At 39.0% G+C, this 19,144-nt stretch overlaps 1 protein-coding gene across 1 annotated transcript; it reads left to right on the plus strand.

Annotated features, from left to right (window-relative positions):
• Nucleotides 1–2,907: 2,907 nt before the first annotated feature.
• Nucleotides 2,908–18,499, plus strand: LOC146573109 (A-type potassium channel modulatory protein KCNIP2-like). The gene is made up of 9 exons (XM_085277692.1): nt 2,908–3,400; nt 12,229–12,331; nt 12,503–12,623; nt 12,790–12,859; nt 15,237–15,307; nt 15,679–15,786; nt 15,881–15,985; nt 17,505–17,567; nt 17,652–18,499. The coding sequence occupies exons 1-9, from the start codon at nt 3,328–3,330 to the stop codon at nt 17,697–17,699; spliced, it is 762 nt and encodes a 253-aa protein (XP_085133818.1). The 5' UTR covers nt 2,908–3,327; the 3' UTR covers nt 17,700–18,499.
• The last annotated feature ends 645 nt before the right edge of the window (nt 18,500–19,144 follow it).

Consider the following 19,144-nt stretch of genomic DNA (forward strand, 5'->3'; position numbering starts at 1 on the left):
TATTGTCCTCATAACCTGCAATCAGGTTTTAGGTAAACTCTGTGGCATTAGCATGCTGTATCTGAGTAATGATGGCACTGTGGAAACAGGAAATGTTGCTCGCCCCTGTTATTCATGTTGAGCATTTTCAGGTTTGTTTGTGTTTAGGGCCGGTTAGAATAGAAAGGAAAGTGACTGTTGCCTCAAAACGCATAAATATTGCATCACATTTGGGCCTAAAATTGAAAACTATTGAGTTGATTTGTATGAGTGGAAGTTAAAATAGAAAGAAGCACTTACCATTAATAACACCAAGCAGTTAAAGAGTCACAGCTACCTTTGAGGAGACGATGGTGACCCCAGCACCCCACTGTTGTTGTGCAACTAGCAGAGATTTGGCAGGTGATTTTATTTTATTTTATTTTACAACATAAGGACTTATTTTATTAGGTGTCTTTTATACAGATGATGAGTTCAAACAGGTGCCATTCATACAGGTAACAGAGTGGGGGACAGAAAAGCTTCTTACAGAAGACGTTACAGGTCTGTGAGAGCCAGAGATTTTCCTTGTTTGAGGTGACCAAATACTTATTTTCCACCCTAATTTACAAATAAATTCTTTACAAATCCTACCATGTGAATTCATGGATTTTTTTTTTTCACATTCTGTCTCTCACAGTTGAAGTGTACCTCTGGTGCAAATTACTGACCTCTGTCATCATTTTAGGTGGGGGAACTTGCACAATCGGTGGCTGACTAAATACTTTTTTGCCCCACTGTACAAGTTAAAATTAATTAAAAGCCCGTTTGTATAAAAATGTCTTCAGCTGCTGCTCATACACCTAATTAAAGCTGTGAGCAAGAAAAAACACAATGACAAGCCTCTTATGGACACGTATTATGTTAGTTTAACCTGTTCCTGAGATAATGATGTGGTTTTGTATATACTGGGGATACTCACAGTATTTGCCCCTGTGAGTGCTATGGAAAGAGTGACATAATATTTAACCAGCTATACTACAGTCCCCTGATATTAATCTACATGAAACCCCCTGATACATTTGTCAGCATTATATACTGGGCACTATATTAACTCCCTGATATAATCTCTACAGTGTGTGTTCGTGTCTGCACTGACGATGGCTTAGACGGTCGGATTGATCCAAGCCCGGGTATTTTACTGTGACAACCCATTAATGCTGCAGCGTATTTATAATGTTTCATTTAGGCATATCGCCCTTCTCATCAAATATTCATCTGAGGGGAGATTGCCTACTTTGTCTTGGCTGAACTCCCTCTGTCAACCCTATTTCTTTATTTGTGTGTTCTTGTATCTGCAGAAAACACAAGATCAACTCAGACTGAGTTGTGGAGATACATGTGAGCAGGCGCACAACTCCTTACGTCATGCGGCACCACTTTTTTGTCCTTTTCTCTGGAAGCTTGTACTTGTTGCCGGATTGTCCTGCATACTTTTACTGTATCTGCATGCATGTGTGTGTGTGTGTGTTGCTTGCCACCTGCACTGTGCATAACTCCAGGCATCAATCAGAGCTCATTATTGGTTATCTGTCGGCTCCACTTTCCAGCCTGCAGAGGTGCTAAATGTCTCTGTAAACCCCTGTGGGAGATAAACACCATCAATACTGCGAGATTTAACAGTCCCCAGGCGCATAATATATTCAAATACCTCTCCACTGTGTTACCTCCGTCTTCTCCTATTTCTCTTTCATGTCTGTGTTCCTTCTGTTGCTTCAGCCTCCTCTTCAGATGCGCCACCATCCCTCTGTTTGATATTTTTTGCTTCACCAGACCTCTCTTTGTGTCCTACCTTTGCCTTGCGCTTTCCTCTTTTTGCAGCAGCTGATAGATATTTTCTCCCCTCCCCATCAGTCTTCTGACTGGGGACACAATAATCCCTCTCTCGCTGGCTGGTCTTTAAAGAAGCTCTACTACACCATTTATCCCCAACAAGGATTATTTCAGCTTTTCCTGGAAAAGGTATTCTCACTTACATCACTCTCTGTATGAGAGAATTCAAAGGCAAAAGTCCATTTGCTAATCATGAAAAGTGCTGCTTTTCATGTGGAAACGACTATAAAGCTGTAAAGCTCCCATTCTAGTTTTATTATGAGCCCAAAAACTTCGAGTTATGTGGCACCGGGTCTTGAGTATTTCTTATTTTTAGCCTGAAGAAGAGAAAAATCTGAAAACAAGAAATTTGCAAAAAATAAAAAAAAAAGTCCTTGGATGTTACTATTATCAGGTAAAGAGTTTCCGTTTGTCCAATATTCTGGTTTACTTTGGTTCTGTTTAGTGCAAGTTCTTCTACGCTGGTGAGATGGGAACCATAAAAATATTATACCCGCTGAAAATCAGTACATTTGTCTACATGTTTTGAGTCTAATATTTTTTGATAAACCTCAAAATTCAAATTTGCCATGTGGGTAACAGAGAAAAGTTTGGTTTGAGAAACACTAGTTGCTGCATGTAATTCCAGTTGTATGTGCATATTGCTCAAATAGGCTTCAGTGCTGTTTATATAGGTGGCCAGAGGTTCATCCACCTCTTTGTTCCACCTCTGATATTCAGCTCAAAGCACAGCTGTAAAAGCTACACCCTCACAGAGATGCAACTTTATGAAAGAGTGCCTCTACAGTCTACAAAAAGCAGCTATAGCATGGTGTCTCCATGGTGCGCATTCATGGAGATAATATTCAAATATTTTTTCTACCTTGAAAAAATACGAGTGAGTCATTCTTTTACTCTGCTGAGCCAACCCAAGGACGTGAAGCTGACAGGATATTGATCCGCAAGTATTAGGATGCCGAGCGGCTCAAGTCCAAGGTGAGACCATCCATCAGAGAGCCAGGCATAGATTAGTAGGTACACACTCCCACATCCCTCTGCTGTGCCACTCCCTCTTTTGCTTCATCACTCCTCCCAGCTTTGATGGTTTACCTCTCTCTCTCTCTGTTCGCGTCTTTGAAAGGACACCTGTACACGCTCCAGCTGGCAGGCGGACTTTGGATGTTTGGCAGAAAATTAAAGTCAGCAGTACATTTGAACCTCAGATCCACTGAAGTCCTTCAAACTGTGGACGCTGCGCTGTTGATAAGCGCGAAGAAGAGAGAGTTGTAGTTGGGAGTGCAGGGAGCAGACAGACGAGCTTTGCGCGGACTTTTGCTTCTCCGTCGTTCATTTATTTGCAGCCCACACTGACTGATGCTCATAGAAAAGTGACATGCAATCGGGAGTGAATGCGCTGAAGTCGTAGATAAACTGCGGCTCGCACAGATCCTGCAGGTTCAGCTTGGTGATCCGAAAAGAACTGAGAGGGAGGGAAGCATGAAATCCACGAGTCAGGATCAGAGTTTGTCAGACTCCAGAGAGCTGGACAGATCTTACGACCCACTCACAGGTAGGCGTGTCGTCATGTCACTCTTGCCTTTCTTTGTTTTAATAGTATTTTTTAATGATTTGGCGCTGGCCTGGCTCAAATCTCCACTAAGAAGTGCGCCTTCACTGCGGCGATGAAAGTTTTGGTTTGACGGAGGACTTCGGCTCATTGATATTCGACTGTGGGACTTTTAACAAACCACAATCAAACAATTAGTGAGTGTCTGTGCACGTGAACTCCCTGCTCTACAGCTCCCCCAAACAGCAGCATGATCTGATTAATTATTCAGAGTCTGATCTCACAGGTATTTTCCTTTGAAATGAACTTTACACCATCTCCCCACTTTTTGATAATAAGAATGTGAACTAATAGATCTAAAAATGTCAGGTCGCCATCATATGTTGATTATTTTTTAGTTGGAACTATAATACTACTACTACTACTACTAATAATAATAATAAGATAAATAATGTTCCATATGAATGGCTCAGCAAGAAGAAAATGTGTTACAATGTAAATAATAAATGGAGTTAACGTAAAGAAGTTAGTGTTTGATTTACAACTAATTGACTGTATGTGAAATAAAAGATGGGTAAATAATAGCAATAGTGGTATTATTTGAGCCATTAGCTATAAATTTAACTGAAAGCAGTCCCTTCTGTGGCCCCGTGCTACTGATCAATTAATAATTTAACTAATGGACAGAAAATTAATCAGAAATCATTATTAATCACTGTAGAAATTTGGCAACAGCCACACGCCTATCTTTAGGTTTTCAGCTGTGTTTCTTTTCTTCTTGTTTTCAGTTTTCTAAACAAGCAGCAGTCAGAAGACATCACCATCATGCCGGTCTGCTTTTATCTGGGCACTTTCCCCACCTTACTATTAAATAATTGACATAATGGTTCAATGACTTTGTTCCTCAAACATCAGTGCCATTAATTGGTTACAGCATAGCAACACGATTCTTCTCAGACTAGCTGAAGGAGTGAAAAATGAACAAACACATTAATTTGAAAAGAAAAAAGAAAACAAAGATTTGTTTATATGAACAAAGTAATGCTAATGAGTAGTTAGGATGATAAAAATCTCAATGTGGATTTACTGTAGTTTAGATAATCACACTGGTCGTAGGCCTTGAAGGTGAAAAGCAAGAGAACAGAAAAATATTGCAAAACAGGCTCTCGTCACCTAAAATTACATCTAGCAGTGTGAGTGTTCGTAGCCTAATTAGATCAGTGAGGCTCTTCTCTCTTTCAGACATTTCACTGGTTTATTTTTCTCACGAGTGCTTGCAAACACAATCCTCTTTAGAGATCACACGCGCAGGTCTCTCTTTGCTTTGGCAGGCTGGCCTGTCATTTTTCTGACAGCTTCCCTAAATAGTCCTTTCCTTTAAAAATAACCACATAAATGTGTAAAAATAACCCCTTTAATATGGTGCACATAGCAGCACCATTTAGTTTTTTATATGATGTTTCTAAAGTACTGTATGAGATAGATGTTATACAGATGACAGTTTATTTCATAGCTGATAGTTGCTGTCTCAATAGCAGGTGTGATATGCACTCAGCAGCAGGTTAAACAAACAGAGAACAGGTGCATGAGGTTTTAAGAGGTGTTTAGAAGACACAAACAAAGTGTTTTATTAAACAGTGAAGCAGAGCCCGAAGCCTCTTCCTTTCATCTCCATGGTTTTTGTCTAACAGCAACATATGCTTATGGAAAATTATATTAAAGTGTATTTGAAATATTCATCAGATAAAATTCACACTGAACACTACATGGTCTTTATGTCCAACCGTTCTTCTGTAAAGCTGCTGAAATCCTCATGTTGTTTACTTCTTGGTTCATGCATTATAGATACACATTCCTTTGTGCACTACACTTATTACAGTAGTACAGGCTGCCTGCTTCTGTGGGACAGTTAAACCATGATGTCACAGAAAAACACCGTTAAAAAGGCATTGGTTGATGGTTTGGGAAATCTGCTTAGATTGCATATGAAATTCTTGGAAGCAGCTTGCTATGATGGGCTTGCGACTTGTCCTCTGTGCACCCGATCTCTCATCCAAAGTCAGCTGAAATAGGCTCCAGTGCCCCCATGACCCTGGATTGAATAAGCTGTTAAGAAAATGGATGGATTTATCAGAATTCAGTTCAAAAAGTGGACCCAAATGCAGACCAGTAATGAAACAAAAGATGAGCTTTATTCAAAGGCTCAAACACAGACACCACAAACCTGGAAAAACCATGAGAAGGCAAAAAGGTGGCACGAATCACAATTCCACAAAAGCTGCTAGAAAGACTGGGATATTCATACAAACTCATCCCATACAGAAGGAAACCAAAGGTTCAAAATATGACCAAGAATCAGGATCACTGTGGAATTTAAAGAAATCAAGGCAGAAATCATGCACTACATAAATACCAAACAGTAACTGGAACTAAAACACAAAGCTAATCCTAAAGATTGTAATAAATATAGAATAGAAGGAACACAAGGAAGTAAACTCACCTAGAAGATCATGAAATAAAGAGAACTCGAGACTTTACTAGGTTAGAAACAAATCCACTCTGTGACTGATTGATGGATGGATGGACTTGGTACCTCAACATAAAAACTGTGAACATTTAGCCCTTTGTCCAAAGTTAAGATAATCAGTGTTAAAGCTCACTGATGAACACATAATGTGCTTAATTAATACATTCAAACCCAAAAGGCCAGGAGCAGTTTTCACAACTTTCTACATGTTTATTAATTAAATTCGTAGGTTTTGGTAGGAAGATGTCATGTTTCAATCTTAACCTTAGTCATAATTTGGGACTAATATTTTCGTGAGTGTTGTAATTACAGACTGGCTATAAAGATGTACCGAAATATGAAACATTCATAGTATGTCCACCATGTAATCATATCCAATTTTATAGCCTCAAAGAACTAATTTTAATAAACTCCTCAGCCTACACTATCATGATAAAAATATCTGAAATGACAGAAATAAACCTTGGGAAACATTTGTCTGAGCTGCACTTTAATGTTTTAGTTTTACCCACATCCCATCCACTAACATGGAGCTGATGGGGTTTCTGACCTACACTTTAGTCAGCCACCAAGGAGTGATTGAAAGGTTTATCTTCACTAAAAGATGAAAACAGCTTCTTGGTCTGAAAAGTATAGGCATTATAAAAGGGCCCCGAACCTGCATTATTTGGCCAGAAGCGGCTGAGTCCTTTGGTTGAACACTGATGTTTTCTTATATAAAAGTTACCCTTTGGTTCCCTTATACTGTGACCTCCGTGACTGTTTTACTGATGGGTTTATGGATTCAGTCACCAGCTTCAGTCTTATTGAACACAGCATAATATTTATTTTTAAAATTATGAGCCTCACTACAAAACACAAAAGCGGAAAAAGGCTGTTTATGTCTTTTATATACAGCTTATGGTCGTGTGACAGAATAATTTCCTCGAGTGAACAAACATGCTTGTGATATGTATGTTTGTGTGCTTGAATGAGAAAAGTGGCATCATTTTCAGACATTTTTTATACAATACTCAAGGATCAAAATATCACCTGAAGCCATCTATAATATACAACACTTACACATTTCATTTCAAAATAAAAGCCTGTCATGAGATAAAACTATTGATATGATCACTGCAGAGCTCATGCTGTCAGCCCCGAGTGAGCAAACTTAAGTATGTTTGCGTGTGTCAGTTCTTTTTCATGAAATGGACATCTATAATCTGAACTGCGTCCTTCTGGGGGATTATTGTAAGTACAGGAGCTGTTGCCCCTGGCAACATTAGCTTACAAATGTTCATTTAGTGCATAGGCTGTCATGGCCTCCTAAAGTCAGCATGAAATGCTTACAGTTAAATGACACACAGTTGTTGGTTTAACTCACCTTTTGCCAATTATTATTATTTTTACTTTAGAGATTAATTAAGCTTTTATAATGAACTGTAAAAGATTTTTAAGAATCGGTGAAAGATATACTGATACTTAGGTCACAGGTTGTGTATTGTCTCTCAGGGTTTGTCCTCCTCCTCCCCCCCCCCCCCCCCCCCCATGCAATAATAATAGAAAATACATTTTTTATAAGTAAAATCATCAGAATCTCCTTTTGAAGATTTAAGTCTTTCACTTCATGATTAAATTGAACTCCAAAGTCAATATTTTCAACCACTTCAATGTTTTTTGTCATCTCCCTGATCCAGCTCATCAAAAGCCTAATCGTCAGGCCCATCAAAAGCTTTAAAATCTGCTCAAGGTTTCTGAGAAAGTTATTGACCTTTTATGAGTAAAACTTGCCGAGAAATATCTTCAGCTTGGCCTTCAGAAACTTTTAATTTCGTTCTTTCAGTGAATCTTACTTTCCCCCCTGTGTGCTTTTTGAAACAGTGGATGAAAGAGGCTTTAAATAGTTACAATGATGGCTCAAAGAGGCTGTAAATGTAGTTATACCAAAGGGTGAAAGAGGCTGTAAAGATAGTTATAACGATGGGAAAGCGAACATTGATCTACCCCAGAGGACTGCATTTATTCAAATTGATTTACGCGATCAAAGTCACCCATAAGGGTCTCTTGAACTGACAAATAGCTGCTGGGTACTGTGAAATGTCAACATCGGCTGAAATAGCTGTTCAGTTTTGTTCATCCATAACTCCAGCTACCCCCTGCAGATATATGGTGCTCATTTGCAACACGTATGGGACAGGTGAACAGTTGCTTAATAATTAATCAGGTATGCTTTGTTGCTTTTGCTCATCTTCCAACTGTGTGAACGAATCAAATCATGACACAATGTCCCGCTAATGTTTATGAACCTGTGAACTCACAAAAGCAGCATAAAGCGTGCTTCAGCTCATTTAGTAGCTGTTTTTTATGCAAGAACAACCTCCAGTGTTGTTTGTGTGTAAAACAGTCACATCAAACAGATTCCCTCAGATGGGTTTTTAATAACTTAGGAAGTATTCGTGGCCTGAAATGCCCTGAAAAAAGGAGCCTTTCTGTTCCTTTTACAGTTTATTTTGTGCTTTTTTAAAAGTCATTTATAATTTTGCCACATTCAATCACAAATCTGAGGTGTTTTTCATGCAGCGCGAGTGTGTGTGTGTGTGCATTTGTGTGAAAGGCTGTATAAAGCTTTGTTTGTTTTTCCATGGTCATGCAGCTGCTGTATTTGATAGTTTGATTGATATATCCTCAGCATCCACTGTCACTGATGTTCATGATAAGTGCACTGAACAGTTACTGCCACCCTGGGAGCTACAGTAATTGCTTAAAGAAGACAAAAGCTTGCTTCTACAGGCAAAAAAGGAAAAGAGTTTCACTGTGCATTTTAATACTTTGGATGTATTACTGCAATTTACACCTTGCTTGTTTTGCACGTGCAAAGGGTCTTATATTTCATATTTGCAGCATCCGCTAACAGCGACTGATGTTTGTGGGTTCATAGGTTTCTCTTTATTGTGAATAAAAAGTTTACAGGTTAAACAGTTTTATTTGTTGTTCCATCATCATGATCATCATCATCATTATTTAAACACCTTATTTTTTAATTTCCTCTGCTGTTTCCAGTGTTTGGCTCAATAGGACTGTGTGTATGTCTGCAGTTCTTTTTGTGTCTGATCTCAAGCCATTCACTGCTGCTGCTGACTGCACACGTTTGTTCACCCTTTATTTGACTTGGAGGCCCTTCACAATCTTAAACGCACCACTGCCCTCTGGTGGCAGAAAAAAACTTTTTCTCTGGCGACTACAGAACTACTTTAATTTTTAGACCTTTAATCATCCCGTTTTTATCACAACTTATAATAAATCTAAGCGCTTCCAAGAATGTTTTAAAATTTTCTTTAATGTTATATTTAACCAGTAATATGAATGTCTGTTTTCATGGTACCACAGCCTTACCACTATGTTAGTAAACTAGTTAACAAGTAGAGGACGCTTTCCTTCATTAGCGTCACTTTCTTCTGCTTCAGTTATTTCTAAGATTGTTTTCTTTCTTTATGTTTCTGTCTACTTCTTTCTTATTTCACCGTCTTTGCAGGGTTTCATAGCTTTTTTAATATATTTTTTTATCATAGTATATTTGCATATTTTAAATGTTTTAATGGTTTTATTTGACTTTGTTTTATTTTGTCTTGATGTTTATAAGTCTGTAAAACTTTACATGTGATATTGTATTACACAAAATAAACTTGGTTTGTCTGAGAAAACTCTAAGACAAAAGTTAAAGTTCAGAAAGTCGTTGCTGGAAAAAAAGATAAGAGAAGAAAGCAGAAAAAAGCAGCAAGCAGAGCAAAGGAAGTAAATGTCAGAATAGATTTCTCCATCCCCTCCTATCCACTTTCTGCTTGTCCTTGGCTTATTTTGGGTTAATATAATATTTCTGTGTCTGGCTTTGGAAAAGAGGCTAAAATCTACTAAACAAGCTTAACACAATCAAGAGCCTTTAACAATTCAATTCAGTTGTATTCATATAACACCAAATTACAGCATTAGTAATTAACCAATTAACTTTATATTGCAAAGTCATATCGCTACAAAATTATAGAGTTTATAGAAATTGCTAACAGTGGATTTGTTTAGCAAGAAGATGTCTTCAGCAGATCCGGTCTCGAGGGCGTGTGGTGCAAGAGCAGCTAGGGAAGAGGAGCATGGCACAGTGAAAAACAGACATGAAAACAATAAATGCAGGTTCAATAAGAGAGAGAAGGGGCAAAGCGAACAACAAATAAACTGGAGGAGAGAGAAGAAACAAAGTTAATGACGTGCAAAAGTGCCATCTAAATGCATTAGAAGTAAGAAGAGGGGAACTGAGAGGTTCTCAGTGCATTATGGCCGGTCCCTAAACTGCCTGGGCCTTTAGCAAGATGACTAAGGGATGGTTCAGAGTCAGTTAGTCACACAAGTTTGAATTCTGTCAGATGAATAATTGAACGCAAACATGCGACTTAATTAATAATTGAGAAGTCCTGATATGTTTTCTTCTTCTTCTTCTGGCTGCTTCCTTTAGGGGTTGCCACAGCAGATCATCTACCTTCATGTGACCTTCCCTAGTTTCCTCTTCCATCACTACATCCATGAATCTTCTCTGTAGTCCTCCTCATTTCCTCCGCCCTGGAAGCTCTGCCTTCATTGTTCTTTGTCCAGTTTTTCCACTATATCTCTTCTGCAGGTGTCCAAATTATCTCAGCCTCGTCTCCCTAACTTTGTCTCCATATCGCTCGACCTGATCTTTCCTTCTGATACATTAATTTCTAATCACGTCCATTTCAGTCACACCCAAAGAAAACCTTAGCATCTTAAGTTCTGCCAGCTGTGTTATTGTTAGTGTTACTGTCTCCGCAAACATCATAGCAGGTCTTGTAAAGTTTCCCTTCACTCTTGCTGCTACCGTTCTGTTAAAAAAAAAACCCGACACCCATCTCTACCCACTCCACCCTGCCTACACTCTCTTCTTCACCTCAATTTTGTGCTGTCTGTTGATTTTCAATGGTTTATTTAAGGTCATCCACATTCCTCTGCTCTCCAGCGCATACTTCCACATCTCAAGTCTCTTTTCAACCTGCTCTCTACTCTCACTACAGATCCCAATGCCATCTTCGAACAGAGACTCCTGCTGTTTGCCTGTCCATCACCATTACAAACAAGAGGGGGGCTCATAGCTGAACCCTGATATAATCCCAATCCTGTCATTCCTACTGTGACCCCACCACTGTCTCGCTGTGCTCTTACATGGAGTACCTCGTGCAGTAGCACAGTTCCTCTCTTAGCACCCTGTTGTGTGATTTCTGTAGTTCTGATATCTTTGACTTCACCCGGCATTATTTTAGGTCCACCGGTACAGGAACATCACACTTTGGGTAAATGCGTCTAAATTAATGCTACAGCTTTTTAATGAGTTAGTCAAAAATATGGAGGTTTTAAAAGATAATGAAGAAGATAGCTTTTTGAAACCATAAAGAATTTGGTTGTTCTCTGAGTTTTCACCTAGCAGCACCATCACAATTTGAATTTGCCCAAGATTTCTATTGGCTATTTTGTTTTAGTAACAATTAACAAAAGTTAGCATTCTAACATGTTAAACTCAAACAGTAAACATGCTAAACATTATGGCAGCATTGCCGTTCAGTTTTTAGGGTTGCGGTGGCAGGATGGGTTATCTACAGTTTGAAGGTTGGTGGTTTGATCCCCGGTTGCTCCAGTCTGTATGCCAAAGTACCCTTGAGCAAGATACTGAACCCTGAGTTGTTCCTGATGCATCCATCAGTGTGTGAACAACATTAGATAGAAAGCACTTACACAAAGGAAAAAGGTGCTTGTATGAATCTGTGTGTGAATGTTATGTTGTATAAAGCATTTTGAGTGCTCAGGTAGAAAAGTGCTATATTATTTAAATGCTTACCACACTGTCAGCAATGCTTGCAGCGCTGTGTTAGTATTACAGATAATCCGTTGCTGTGTTTGCTGACTCCAAAAACCAGTTAATTTATATTTAAAGAGACCTTATAGTTAAATAAATAATGACACAAACTTCTTTTCATATCTAAAGAGAAATTAGATTAAATAATGTTAAAAATTTAGGAATCTGTCAGCTGATTTCTGTATCTTAGAGGAGCTCGGACTTGAGACTCGACTCTGCTGGGTCCTGTCCCAACAGATGTAATGGGTCACACAGATTCAAAGCCAGGTCAGCAAACTTATTTCTATGCAAGACAAGTGATTTCAAGTATTTGAGTCTAGTTTGCCCAGTGTTTTATCCATTTAGCATGGCGCTGACTTTGTGGGCCACTGAGTCTGCTTCTAATCTCTGGTCTGATCTGGTTCTTTCCAGGTAATCCTCCATCCAAACCCAATAAAAAGACCTTAAAGCAGCGCTTCCTCAAACTGCTGCCCTGCTGTCGTTCTGGCTCCAGCTCTTCAGTTGATCAAAGCAAGTGTTAGAACACGCACTTTGTCACACCACATCAATTAAATTAAACACAAACAAAACATTGATTTTTACTCTTTTAGTCTCTTTGCCTTTTCCTCTCTAAAGTTTCCGTCATTTCAGGGACGCTCAAAGAGAAACTGTTTCCTTTCTGTCTTCATTCCTCCGATGCAGGGAGCATAGTTGAAGATGGTGAACTATCGACAGTGTGTTACAGACCTGAGGGCCTTGACCGTCTTGTACAGCAGACCAAATTCAGCAAAAAAGAGCTGCAGGTCCTCTACCGGGGATTCAAAAATGTCAGTCAACGTTTCCTGGAAATCATTGATCATTCCTCTTGCAATGAATGCGCAATACTTGAAAACCATCAATTATGATGTGGCTCTACTGTGCTATTTATGTGCATTGGAAAGTATGTGTGAAGGGTTTTTTTTGGTCCACATAATAATTTTATGATTTCCACAGGAGTGTCCGAGTGGTGTGGTGAATGAGGAGACGTTTAAAAGCATCTATTCCCAGTTCTTCCCTCAGGGAGGTCAGTCACACTCACTTCCTTTTATCCCATGTTTTACATTTTATTCAATTTTTTTTCTAAGGAGCTAGGTAGGAGGAAATGTTCTGTCTCATGTGTCTTCAATGTATTCACTGAGGATTGAACTGGTTAGGTGCGTTCAATTCAAATATGTATTTAAATTATAATACTTTCAGCTTTGCTTTACTATGACAGTGACAAATAACATACACATTTGTGGTTATAAACACTTCTTTCATCTTTAAAAGCAGGGTCAAATTATACACAATACTGTGCAAAAGTCTTGAACCACCTCTCATATTTTCCTTCCAAGGCACCAGATTATTAATGTTTTTTTAAGCGGTCTTTTGTCACGGTCTGCAATGGGAGACCATGGGGATGAGGGGGAGGGAGGACCCAAACGCAGGACTCTTGTGCGATGAATGTAGTGCGTTTATTTACAGTGATGTAAATATTACATAATAAATCCCCGTGCGCTCCCCTGACTCCCGTGCCATGTCTTCTTCCCAAAAACCGTGCTCGGTGTTCTCCGCTCCCATGTGTCCGCACAACCCGTCCTCACTGCCCTCTTGTTTTCCACGCTCCTCCTGGGGGGAAATAACAGAGGCAGCCGTCAGGACACTTAACTACAGCACTACAACTTTAATACACTCACTAAACTTGGGTCACTAGGAAAACTGACATGGAGTTTCACGCAACAGAGCGCAATCACACTCTTAAATAGCTCCCCCGACGAGGCTGATCAGCTGCAGGTGCGTGGCATGATCTTCAAGTGTGGCCAGCCACCTGGCAGGGCCACACCCACCAGGCCTGAAAGTGCCTGTCACCTGGCCTATCGGACCAGCCGCACCCACACACACCGGCCTCTACATACAAGCATGGAAGCACAGGAACAGCAGCACAGTGCAGTAAAAACACATATAATGAGTCCACACTGCTCATGGACCCTGGGCCCCTCAGATCCAGGTCCCTGACAGTCTTCAGCAATAGTTCTCCAGGTTTTTTGAAGGTCTTTCAAAGCTTTTCTTTGGGCATTAGCTGCTTTTTCATTCCTTTTCAGTCCTGAGCATTTACAGAAGAAAGCTACTTAACATTGACCTATGAACAATTTTTTGTTAAAACCATGAAGGATGGCTGACTGGAAATGACTGGTTTAAAAAATCTACAGCACATGAACACTTTCTGAAAATCAAGCAAAGACCTGAAACAGGACCTGAGAGATGCATCTGGCCCTTCTGCTGATCGTTATACTGTTCAAAGCTTCATCAGAAATGGTGCATGTGAAGAAGCCATTCTTGAGGAAGTGATACAGGGAAAAAAGGCTGAGGTAGTCCAAATTACACAAGAACTGGACTAAAATGTGAAAATTTGGGTTCAGAATGTAGTAAGTATGTACAGAAGAGGACAGGAGAGAGGTACAACAGTGGCTGTCTAAAGCTCTCTGTAAAACACTGGAGGCTCTGTCATAGTTTGGGGCTGCATTTCAGTCAGTGTTATTGAGGATCTTGTCAAAATTTATGGAATTATGAATTATTTTGATCCATCATCTGGAAAGCATCTGCTTGGCAACAGCTTCATTCTTCACAATGACAATGATCCCAAACACACCGCCAGTGCTGTGAAAGCTTACCTGAATAGAAAAACAGACAATGGAACACAATCAGTCATTGATTGACCTCCCCAGAGCACGGACCACGGCATTGCTGAAGAAGTGTGGGATCGTCATGACAGAGAACAGAACAAAAGGCAGCCAACGTCCACAGAAGAGCTTTGAAAGTCCTTCACAAAGCCTGGGGAACTATTTCTGAAGACTAATGCAATTACAGGAAAGCTTGCCTGGGAGAGTTCAGACTGTGTTGAAGGTCATACCAAATACTGACTTTCGGTTAGAATTGCACAAACTCTGTTTTTGTCTCATACACTGTACTTCCAGGTATGTTTGCACATGTTTTTAAAAAACTTGCTACATCTATTTCCCATTTTCCCAGCCAAATATATACGATGGGTGGCTCAAGACTTTTGCACAGTGCTTGTATACTTGTTAAATGTGTTTATCTGGCTTTAACTGAATCTGCAGTCATATATTAAATCATTTTAAAATCAGACTTTTTGTGTATCTGTGCTTGATATAATTTGTGCATAGATAAAATGCATTTGCATGTTTTTGCATGTTTACAAAGTGCGATAAACAACCCACGACTGAGCAGCACAGTTCAAAACACTATTACCTCTTAACTGATGCACATTTAATTACCTGTCCACATCTTTAATGTCTCTAATATTTTTCTGTTTCTGTCAGTTTAGGCTGTCATTACACAAAATCATTGACGTGACTGCTGCACAGTTACAGTAACTTGCTTTCTTATATTCTCTTTTGCAGATTCAAGTATGTATGCGCATTTCTTGTTTGAAGCCTTTGACACACAGAACAATGGCTCGGTCAACTTTGAGGTGAGATACACACCTCAAAGCCTCCTTTCATTCCCTGCAGCTCACAGAGATGTTTTCCCTTTTCCTTTTTCATCTTCTTTACTGTCCTTTTCTTTATCTATGCTGTGTAGTTTGATTATACTTTTTCTTAGAGTTTGGAAGAAAGCAGCATAAAGCTTTGTTCTTGGTGCACATCTTGTATAAATCTCATTACTTTTTAAAATGATTTCACTCTGTTGGTGAAACTCTGTGGGTGTCAGTAACACAGGGTTGGAACTGAAAAAACATAAAACATAGTATCAATGCAGCAAATATTGAAAAGTTTTGTCTGTGCCTTTTTTGTCTTTATTGTGGTCTTCACTTTTAGTGCCTGTTTTCTTTCCCTGCTGTAGGACTTTGTTATAAGTCTGTCCATCATCCTGAGAGGCTCCATCACTGATAAACTCAACTGGGCCTTTAATCTGTATGATATCAACAAGGACGGCTGCATCACCAGAGAGGTAAACCAACCAATCACTGCCTGTTTTTTTCTTTTTATTACATTGGCAGCTCATGTCTTTTTCATATTTATTTTCCTTCTGTCTGTTCTTCCAGGAGATGACAGAAATAATGCACTCCATCTATGACATGATGGGGAAGTATACATACCCCCACATGAAAGATAGTGCACCAAAAGAGCATGTTGACAGCTTCTTTCAGGTAAAAACTCACAAATAATCAGATCACACATCACACATCTCCAACACTGAACTCAAAGTGAGTCAGAATGTACTGAAAGTGATGGGTAAAGCATTTACTTTATCTACTGTGTCACTGTTGTGCCCATTAGTGTAAATGTGGAGCTGTGGGTTAAACAGCCAGCTTCGTCAGAGAGTGGATATCTATGAATTTGAATATTTTGCTTTTGCTCTGCTTCATACACACAAAAATAACCCAACTTAAAGACATGTTTTATTTCTAAATTGGGCTTTTAAATGATGAATAATCGTCCAAAAGGCAAAAAATTTGAAGCTAAACAGTGTAGCTCAGAAAACAGATCCCTGTGGAACAACACATCTCGAAGCAGCCGTTTCTGGGTTTAAACCGATGATAGTAACAAAAAAACTTTTGTCTATGAAGCAGCATTTACCCAGTCTAATGCTGATCCAGACACACCCACTGCCTGATGAGACTTATTCAATAAGATTGTGTGATCCACATTTTCAAAAGCTTAACTCAGATCTAATAAAACCAGAACTATTTTCAATAGATTGCTGTATATCTTACCAAGTTACAGCCCACTCTCGATTACTGGGAAGCATGGTGTCACCTGCCTGCATGTGAGTGATGGCAGGTGAAGGCGTATCTTCATTCCTGTGCACAACATAAATAAGCAGGAATCCACCTTTTCAGCAATTTGGTAGTGGTGATTAAACTAGAACATGTTCCATGGACTTCCACTGAAAATGGGCGGTTGGCAGTGCCAGAAAGCTGCAAAAAAACCCAACAAAAAACCCTGACGTCAATGATTATGGGAGGACCTGCTGAAAGGAATTCATTGATGATCCATAGTGGCAGCCCCAGCTTCCATTACTGTTTCTGAGTCCCTTTGAAATGTCGACTGGTTTTTCAAAGGCAACGAGGTAGAATGGACTTCACACCAACTGAGAAAGCCTGAGCTATGATGTTTGGGCTACTTAAGCTACCCCCTAGAGTTACTATAGAACATAGATTTTTTTAGGCCAATCCCTGTTTTTTGTGTCATCTGGTAAAATAATTTTTGTCCTGCAAGACTGGAGCATTTCCAGAAATGTCTAGTTGGCTCACAAACACAAATGTAAACAATGCAGGTTTTAAAGGATTTTGCAAATATGTGAAAGAACTTTTAGCACCTGGTAAAACTAAACTTGGAGAATGAGGTCAATACATTTTAAACTTTCATAGTTAATGTTCCTATTTGTGTTTGCCATATTGCTATATTTATTCGGTTAAATATAGGGTCATGATAGACCGTAACAAGGTTGGCTGTTATTAATTATGTCACAGAACTTTCCATTATTTTTTTTCAGCACAAATGGGTCAGAGCCTGTAAAAACTGTGAAAGGTTGTAAGAGAGGTAGATTTTATAATTACAAATGTCACATCTGCACATCCCCTCATTTATGACTGGGGTCATGAATGAAGTCATTTAGTTACTTAAAAGTTAAATCATCATTTGTAACTTGTTGCATTTTTCCAGAAAATGGACAAGAACAACGATGGAGTGGTCACGATGGATGAGTTCCTTGAGACGTGTCAGAAGGTTAATAATAATATCTGTTTCAAACAGCAGTGCAGCTACACATCCACAGCTGCTGAAAATACAGAATTCTTTTTTCTTTTTCAGGATGGGAACATCATGCAGTCCATGCACATGTTTGATAATGTGATCTAAGCATTGGTGGACATAGACAGAAAACAGATTTCCCACCTGTTTGGAGCTCTCGGCTCAAATGCAGCTCATCGCCAGCGTGGATGAATTTTCTGAGCTTCAACAGCGGTCCAAGGTTCAAGTAGCAGTGACCTAAAGATACCGACCCCAAACACACATTTTCTAAAATACTTTTAATGAATAGACTGAGCAGAATGAGTCAAGCGTTGATGCAAAATTACTTGACTTGTGGGAAATGTGAGATTTTATTTTTTATACTACACATACGAATGAAAGCGTTAAAGGTACGCCATGTTGCAGTCTGACGAAAACAAAAAGTGCTAATGAACAGTTTCCTCAAGAAAGCAGCAGATATGCACAAGCAGCTGCGATTTTAAAATTTGATGACGTTCTTTCTAAATTATGACTATTACAATATTTCTCTATTGCATGTGTTTACACACTAAAGTGAGACAGAGGCACCGGTTATACAGACGTGGAACAAATGGAATAACTCTTAAATGTTGTAAAGTATCACACACTCTCTCTAATCACTCTTGTCCTATAACAGAGGATAGCTTTAAGTTTGAAATCAAAGCAATAATCTTACATATTATCAGTTCTTATCTGTTCTCTGTGTTCTTATGGAGCTCACCACTCACATTTATTATAATTGTGCATATTGTGTGCATGATGTATCTGTTTTCATTGAATAGTTTAATGAAAGTGTTAATATATTTTCTATATGGGCATAGTAACGATGGTGAGGAGGAAACTAAAAATCACACAGTTGCTATGCAAAAGCAAAAATCATTAAACTACTGAAATATGATTGATGGGTCTGGCTCGGATTACTTGTTTTTTTTTTTAAAAAAAAAAAAAGGTGCTGAAACAGTGCTTAAGAGGGTGTCACCTGTCCAGATTATGATGTGCATTACATTCATGCAGCAGAATGTAATGAGAGCCGAGCTTTTAAGAAGTTCCTGGCACGACTTCATCTGCAAACAAGGTGCATGGAGCAAGTTCAGCAACACTTCATTTATATTTTATTTGTAATGTGTTTCAACTTGTTGATTTTTTTCAGGGTGATCATAAAAACATATGACAAACAATACGTCCTCTCCACCGATGTTGCAGTCGTCTCTTACTTGAACACCTTCAGCACTAATTTGGCTCCGAGAGGATCTTTAAAGCTTCAGCGGCAGGAAATGTTTCTTTTACCCATAAATTGGAAACACAATTAAATGACTTTTTTTGTAGAGAAATGTCTATTTTCAAACTGAAAGCAGTGTAGCCAATGAAACCATTTTTGCCTTTGAATCAGACTACTAATGACAAGAGTAATAAAGAACTTGCTTAAAAAAAAACAACAAAAAGAAAATAGCAGGTGTATAATCAGAAATTGTTCAACTGGGTGTTGCCTAAACAGACGATATAAACCCAGCAGACAACCATTAGATGTACCATGC

This window comes from Mchenga conophoros, linkage group LG6 (assembly GCF_057382185.1).
Source record: "Mchenga conophoros isolate Kocher_MC1m ecotype Shallow Benthic linkage group LG6, M_conophoros_male_GT1.1, whole genome shotgun sequence".
NCBI classification, from domain to species: Eukaryota; Metazoa; Chordata; class Actinopteri; order Cichliformes; family Cichlidae; genus Mchenga; species Mchenga conophoros.